Here is an 8,461-nt window from a genome sequence, read left to right as displayed (position 1 = left end):
GAGAGATAGAGAGTTAGAAACATCGATGAGAGAGAAACATCGATCAGCTGCCTCCTGCACACCTCCTACTGGGGATGTGCCCGCAACCCAGGTACATGCCCCTGACCGGAATCGAACCTGGGACCCTTGAGTCCGCAGGCCGACGCTCTATCCACTGAGCCAAACCGGTTTCGGCTAGAACAATTGTTTTTACCCTTAACGTAAGTGAACAGCTACATGAACTCGCTGTATTTAGACCTCAAAAAACAAATTAATAAAAAAAAAACAAGTTGTAGAAATATTGACTTACACTATAAAACTATCATTTTTAAACTATGTATTGTTTATGAACATATATACTGACATGTGTATTAGTCAAGAAGGAACAAATAGACAGAAAGGCTATACTCCAAATTCACGAGAGTGGTTACGTTTCAGGAGGCAGGGAGGAAAATGGCTCTAGAGAGTAGGTACAAAGGAAACCTCAAATGTATTTGTAAGATTTTATTTATTTAGCCCAGCCAGCATGGCTCAGTGGATGAGCATCAACCTATGAACCAGGCGGTCACAGTTCAATTCCCGGTCAGGGCACATGCCTGTGTTGTGAGCTCAATCCCCAGTGTGGGACATGCAGGAAGCAGCCGATGAATTATTCTCCCTCATCATTGATGTGTGGGGGCGGGAGGCAGCTGATCGATGTTTCTCTCTCATCGATGTTTCTAGCTCTCTGTCCCTCTCCCTTCCTCTCTGTAGAAAATCAAAAAAATATATTTAAAAAATAAAATTAAAAGATGAGGCAAAATGTGAAAAACAATGGCATTTACTAATTCTGAGTAATGGGTACGCATGGGCCTGTTATATTATTCTTGGTGCTTTTCTGTATTTTAATCAAGAAAAAAACTCTTTAAAGAAAACAGCAATTTCCAAGTCACTTCAATTATCAGAAGCCTAAAAAGAAAACACAAAATTATTTCAAAAACCATCAATAGTCCATTTAAGGAAGCCCTTTTAAATTCCAAATAATTTCAAATATTACACAGATGCTAGTAATAAAAAAAATCTGCATTCTCCTTATTTAAAATAAAAGGTGGATGAAATACGTGTTAGCTTTTAGAGTCCAAAGTTTTCCCATCAATCTGTCAGATTAAACCCCACCTCCTTTTCTTGCCACCCATTTGGTCCAGGCACTCATCACATCATACCTTAATTACTATAATAGCCTTTGAAGCTGGCTTCTCTGCATGCAGTCTCCTCACTTCCAAATTAATTCTGCAGAATATTCTTTATAAACTAGTAGTCCTTGCTTTGGTTATATCGCTCTCCTGGTAAAAAACTAAAATGGTTCCCCAGTGTCTACCCTATCAAGCTAAATGCCTTTCCTTGGCTTCCAAGGCTCCCTATAACTTAGACCCATTGCCACCTAGCCAACTTGATTTTCTTGGCTGCTACACACACAGCCTCTATTTTAATCTGGCAGCTTTTCAATTACTGCCACACACACACGATGCTTCCCCCTGCTGGAAATACTCTGCTCAAAATTCTCTGCTTACTCTAATTCTACATTAGCAGAGTTTCAGCTCAGGTCCTACCTTTTCACTTCAACACACACTGACCTCTCCTTTCTCTGTGCTCTTTCTTAATCAGGGCTCCTTATGAGAACACTTTAAATCTGACCTCTTAACTGCAGGCATGCACAGATGGGCTCAGGGACTATGTACAATATGCAAAAGTCACTCTGTATTTTGAGAGAGAGGGTCTAGAGCAGCGGTTCTCAACCTGTGGGTCGCGACCCCTGAAAATACATCCTGCATATCAGATATTTATATTACAATTCATAACAGTAGAAAAATTACAGCTATGAAGTAGCACGAAAATAATTTTATGGTTGGGGGTCACCACAACATGAGGAACTGTATTAAAGGGTCACAGCATTAGGAAGGTTGAGAACCATTGGAGAGCTTCTCTCACATTGTCAGAAAAGATGTATGAGTCCTCCAACCTCCCAAGCACAAACAACAACAACTTCACACAGATCTCAATGCCTTCTAATTTTCCCACATAAATTGAAAAATAATTTCACTTTGTCTCTCCAACTAGTTTTTAAGCTCCTTGAAAGTGAGGGGCAAATCTTATACTAGCTCTGAAATACAATGTAGGGCACAAAACTAAATATATACAATATCGCATAACAAATTTGCTTTAGTTATCCCCCTCAAACTAAGAGATTGGTAAAAAAGAAAACTAGGATTTGATTTCCAAATCTAAGTCTGCGATAACTCCCATTTTATATGACCACATTCACTTCTGAGTCCTTAAAATATGATCTTTTAATATCCATATATCCAAATGAGTTATTTATCTCCAGGTCTAGGCAACTGAAGTCTCTGTATCTATTTCTGGGATCAGAATGAAATATTACTGGTGAGAAATGCTAAGCTACAACAAACATGTTAACTCAACCTCAACAGAGGGGAAAGAAAGGAGAGAATTATATCCCTAACACAATGGAAATCTCCATTATTCATGCCTTCAAAACATTTTAATACACATTTCAGTTCTAGTAGTTACAATGGTGACCTAATTGCCAATGCTTTCCCCAAGTTCTTTTTGACCTGATATTTCTCAAAATAGCAGTAAATGTTGACTCCAGTCATTTTATCTTTAATTAATCATCATTTACTTGTTGGCAAAATCCTATCAAAATGATAGAAAGATTTGCAGATGAAGGATTTCTGTTCCTTTTAGATTACTGAATTTGTACACATTTAAAATAGTTATTAATAAAGGATTTGTTCATTGATTCAACATTTATTCAGTGCCCATTGAATGAAATAAATAGTAATAGTTAAGTGTGTAGCTCAATAGACTTTGGTTCAAAAAAACAGCTCACCCACTTACTAGCCTGTGTGACATTTGGGAAAGTAATTTAATATCATCAAGCCTCATTCCTTTTACCTGTAAAGTTGGGAAAATATCTACTTCTCAAGCTTATTGATAAGGATTAAGGTACCATCTGATACAAAGCATAGCAAATATCAATGCTGTGTTGAACACTGTGCTGTACATGGGTGTGGGAAGGATACAAAAGCATAGTTTCCAGTGTAGTTAGGAAGACATACATGCATAAGCATAATTTTTAAATTATTCACATTTTTATTATTAATAAACAGCAAGAGAACATAACACAAATCCAATTATTAAGGTTACCTTTCTTTTTAGCATCAGGAAATGTTGTGCTATCATTAGTGTCATAGGAAAATGAGATACTTTCAATTAAATAAGTAGACTTCTCCTTTGTAAAATTCACAGTCCAGGAAAAAACAGATCCAAATTGAACCTCAATTTTGGGACCATTCTGGTCATCACCACAGATACTTCCATTGTATGTTGCATTGCCAAGGTCTGAAATGGTTACAGTTTTCTAAAAGAAAAAGAAGTTTGATTTGTGGATGATTAGATAAAGATGTGGTACATACATACAATGGAATACTACTCAGCCATAAAAAGATGAAATATTGCCATTTGCAACAATATGGATAGGTTTGTATAGTATTATGCTAAAATGGAAAAGGACAAAAACCATAAGCTTTCACTCATATGTGAAATATAAAATAAAAAGCAATAAACTAACCAAACAAACAAAAACAAGCTCATAGATACAGACAACAGGGGAAAGAGAGGTGGGGATGGCAAGATAGGTGAAGGGGGTCAAATATAAGGTAATGGAAACTAGATTGAGTGTTGAGCACACAATGCAATATACAGATGATGTATTATAATTTTGTATACCTGAAAATTACATGATGTTAACCAATAAACCAAAATAAATTTAATAGAAATATAAACAAACAAACAAGATGAAGTTGAAATAAAGAAGTTTGGGAGTAAGGAACACACACAGACAGTAGTGAGCATCAAGCATTTTCGCAGGATGTGCCACTTTAGTCTACATCACACATTCCCCATGGCTAGGTTGCCCTTTGCCTGATTTGCTGTGTAAACCAGTCTCAGATTCCTCAGCTACACACCAGGTTTCTGGACAAATTCATGTACTATGTCTGAAAGGAAAAGGAAAACTAGCCTGAACTTCTCTTCTTAAGTTGATTTTTTAAAAATCAGGTTGTAAGCAGGCAGGACCTTAACTAAAAGAAAATAAAAAGGCAAAGGGATTGAGTAGTACTGCCAAAAGGGGAGATTTTTAATAGCAAGCTATTTAAAAAGGGACAAGCTTTGATGTTTATACATGTTAAAAACATTACAGAAGCAGTTAGAACACCATAGAGTCTTCAGATCATTTGCCCTTAAGCAACTCTAAAAAAACTTGAAAGAACCAATTAAAATATTCCTTCCAACACTGATCAGAATACATTCAAGGACACAAGTTTTTTTAAAAACTCACATAACTTAAGTCAGTTAATATATGAAATCTTATTTGTATAAATGCATGTAAAGGATAAAAAGAATAGAATTAAATTCCTGCTATAAAACTCAAAGAAAAAGAAAAATACTTACATTACTTTTGCTTGTAGTCTCATAGTCTATAGTGAAATTCATCCGCCATTTTGCATAAAGGCAAGTGGCATTTTTTGAATTCTTCAAATTAAGTTCTAATGCATAAGATGAGATAGCTCCTAAAAAGATTAAAAAGGAGTAAGATTTTTAACTTGTACTACAAAAACATATATAAGAACAAGCTCTATCCACCACTGAAGTTCAACCAGCTCTAAAATGAAACAAAGTATTTTTAATAGATATGGTATCTTGGTCATTGTTTTTCTTTTTATCTTTAGTGGAATGTTATTGATAAAGTTAGTGTTTCCTCTTCCCAAAAGAATAATTGCTTGACCTAGGATGTATAGGTAATGGCACAGGTTGGTGACATTAATCTGTGCCTTGCTGGCTTTGTTTTAGGCAATTATAGTTTGCCTGTTCAGATTTTTGCCCTTTAAGATAAACGAGGTAAGGGGGAGCTTGGAAGGGGTATTAAACTCCTGCTTCTCTCACACCAGCTCAGGGAACTCTCTCTGCAAAAATAATGATAGATCTGATATTCAATCGTCTTGTTGCCTTAAGGCCTGTCAGAAACTACATGAACTATGACACACGGATGTCTTGGCAAACTACTTTCTTCTGATGTAAAGAGGTGGGATAACTCTTTCGATGCATGTCTACCATGTGAGCAAAGGAGCAGAGTTGCAAAGGTTGTCTGATCCATAAGCAAAAGGTTATTTTTTTTTATAAATGCACTACTGGTTCATCATTTCTTGTTTCACTTAAAAATCCTATTAATTAGAAAGGCTGATGGATCCTTTGACACGGACTCAAAATCACTTCCTGTGTTGTCAATCTGCTACCTCTTTAGGTAGAGAAACCATGCAGGAGACAAACATGCCCTTGAGTCTTTTCTGCTAATTTGAGTAAGATCTACACTAAGCTAAATATAGGGAAGATATTACCTATTACCCTGGAGAGACCGAGGACTCAAGCACTATATGCCAGCAAACACACCAGCAGCTTAAATGATGGGTAACTATCTAGGGATTTTTCTTCACTAATTCACACATTACCCAAGGGATGAGCTGTTACCTGTTAAGATAGCTGCAGATCCTTTAATGATATCTGAGCAATCTAGAATAATCTACAAGTAGGAACATGTTACAGACTATAGAGAATAAAGTCCTAAGAGGAATACTAAGAAGGTGTGCCTCAACAACAGCTTACAAGCTGTACACAAAAGCCTGTCGTCAGGCTCCAGAGTCCAGGCTGCCTTACCAAGCCTGAATATTGTGCTAAAGCTTGTGGTTACTGACAGTGCCTAACTGTACTGGCTAAGGCTCGAAAAGACCTTGTTAGGCCTAAGTAGGTTTTACAGCCATTCTTTTCTAAGTACAATATGGAATGGAGCTGTCATCACTGATCCAAGGCTACCCAGTAGTGGTGCTGAGAATTCCAGCTCGTAATTTTTCTAATCAACTGGAGGCCTGCTTTTTATACGCAGCCTCTCTCAGTCTTGTTTAAAGTCCCTAGCTTGAACATATTCTCCTTGTATTCAAAGCATTCAAAACTATTAGAAATAACCAAGAGAAGCCTCATATGGATTAATTATATACACTTCAAAGATATTAGAGTAATAGAAAGAAAACAGCATCAAATAATAATAGTATCAATATGGGCTGAGGTGAAGCTTTACGAAGCAGAAGGTACAATTTGTAGTCCAAATTTTCCACTACATTATATTTACCACTAAATGTGAGATCTGAGAAACACTGAACTCTGGCACATTTGTTCTAGTCCCTTCACACCCTCTCTCCCTGTGAGAGCTACTAGTATTCCTTCCACAGAGCTTACTTCACTGTCTGGCCTCTATCTCCAACTGCACAGGGACTGCTTTTACTAGTACTCAAAGACCTATTACGTCAAACTCAACAATTCCAAAATGAAAATTGATTCTACTTCCTACAAACTAGTCCCCTTCTCACCCTCGCTAGCTCTGAATGAAAGGCGGTACCACATCAGGCTCAAAAGTAGGAGAATTACCTTCTCCTTCATTTTCTTTAAGTCCTATTGATATTTTTTCCCTTCAAATGCTCTCTTAAATCCAGTCTCTGACTTTTATTTCTACTCGCAATTCACCACCCATTCCCTAAATTACTAGACACCTCCTAGCTGCTGCTCCTAGAAGTGTTGCCAGCTTAATGGTCCTTGAATACCTCTTCCTCTCAGGACACATTCTTTTTTTAAAAATAATGATTGGCTGCTTCCTGCACGCACCTCCTACTGGGGATGAGCCTGCAACCTAGGCACATGTGCCCTTGCCCTGAATCGAACCTGGGACCTTTCAGTCTGTAGGCCGACGCTCTACCCACTGAGCCAAACCGGTTAAGGCTCAGGACACATTCTTGTTCACAAACTTTTATTGGCTCTGAAATTCCCATATTAAATTTGAATTCCTCCACTTGGCTTTCAAATTAATCCTTAATCTTTCCCACCCCACTCCTTCAACTTTTCTCTAGCCATTTTCCCAGAACACACCCTTTGATCTGGTTAAACTTGTTCCACTGGACCCAAATGCTATGTTGTATTCAATCTCTACCCCTAGACACTATACCTAACATTTGAAATTTACTTTCTTCTACTGACCTAAATATTCACCTCAGGAAGGATTTCACTTTGAAATACCCCCTCCACTGCCTTCTTCTTCTTCTTTTTTTCTTTCTTTCCTTTCCTTTCCTTTTCTTTCTTTCTTTTTTTTTTTTAACAATTTCTGGCAGACATCACTGCCTACTTTAAAAGCTGAAAATGTCAGCCCTAACCGGTTTGTCCCAGTGGGTAGAGCGTCGGCCTGCGGACTGAAAGGTCCCAGGTTCGATTCCAGTCAAGGGCATGTACCTTGGTTGCAGGCACATCCCCAGTAGGAGGTGTGCAGGAGTCAGCTGATCAATGTTTCTCTCTCATCGATGTTTCTAACTCTCTATCCCTCTCCCTTCCTCTCTGTAAAAAAATCAATAAAATATGTATTTTTTAAAAAGCTGAAAATGTTAGATACTTGCTTTCCCAAGCCTCCCTTACAGCAAGGATAGAATCTTGTGCTAGGCTCCACCTAACAAAGGCATCCACACCAGAATTTGTATAGGAGCCAGGAATGGAACTTTCTCCCTCAGGTGGAAGTAGTTACAGCAGGATTAAGCTACCAGGGGACAAGGCAGGCAGAGCTGGTAGTGGCAGTGGCCAATGGTGCAAGCTGCAGTTCAATGCTTGGCAATGGAAATGCAGTTCAAGAACATGATTTGGGATACTGAATCAGACTTTGGGATATGTAGCCAGGACCTCCAGTAATTCTGCATTACCTAATACGCATATTTTATAAAGGAAAATTCTATTGATGTGCAACACGCATATGGAAAAGTATGCAGCATGACATATAGAAGGGAAAAGTACGCATAGCCCAGCTGGTATGGCTCAGTGGTTGAGCACTGACCCTTGAACCAGGAAGTCATGGTTTGAGCATGGTTTGAGGTTAGGGCATATGCCTGGGTTATGGGCTCAATCTCCAGTGTAGGGCATGCAGGAGGCAGCCTATCAATGATACTCTCTCATCATTGACCCCCAGAATTTCAAACTTTCTCTCCCTCTCCCTTCTTCTATGAAATATATATATATAATAAAAGCCTAATATGCTAAGTGTCCGGTCAGCTGTTCAACCAATCAAAGCATAATATGCTAATGATATGCTAAGGTTGCTCAACTGCTTGCTGTGATGTGCACTGACCACCAGGAGGCAGATGCTCTGACTGGTAGGTTATCTGGCTGCTGGGGTCCGCCAATCGGGGCTGAGCAAGATGGGCCGGACACACCCTGGAGCCCTTCCATGGTCCCTCCCCAGCTGGCCAACCTCCGCATCCCTCCCTGGGTCTGATCATGCACTGGTGGGGTCCCTCGGCCTGGCCTACGTCCCCTCACATTTGGCTTGACAGCAGAAGCC

The 8,461-nt window shown here is 38.8% G+C and overlaps 1 protein-coding gene across 3 annotated transcripts in view; it reads right to left on the bottom strand.

The window, feature by feature from the left end:
* LAMP2 (lysosomal associated membrane protein 2) overlaps window positions 1-8,461 on the bottom strand; it is a 49,700-nt gene that overhangs the window by 28,223 nt on the left and 13,016 nt on the right. For all 3 annotated transcript variants that reach the window (XR_001514567.1, XM_006767809.2, XM_006767811.2), the window contains exons 2-3: window positions 4,492-4,610; window positions 3,187-3,400 (exon numbers count right to left, since the gene is read on the bottom strand). Coding sequence is in view for 2 of the 3 variants with exons in the window: in XM_006767809.2 (XP_006767872.1) it covers window positions 3,187-3,400; window positions 4,492-4,610 (333 nt within the window). In the remaining variant the exon portion in view is untranslated. The remainder of the gene's footprint in view (window positions 1-3,186; window positions 3,401-4,491; window positions 4,611-8,461) is intronic.

This window comes from Myotis davidii, unplaced genomic scaffold (genome assembly GCF_000327345.1).
Source record: "Myotis davidii unplaced genomic scaffold, ASM32734v1 scaffold500, whole genome shotgun sequence".
Lineage (NCBI taxonomy): Eukaryota > Metazoa > Chordata > Mammalia > Chiroptera > Vespertilionidae > Myotis > Myotis davidii.
This window is presented reverse-complemented; position numbering and strand designations above follow the sequence as displayed.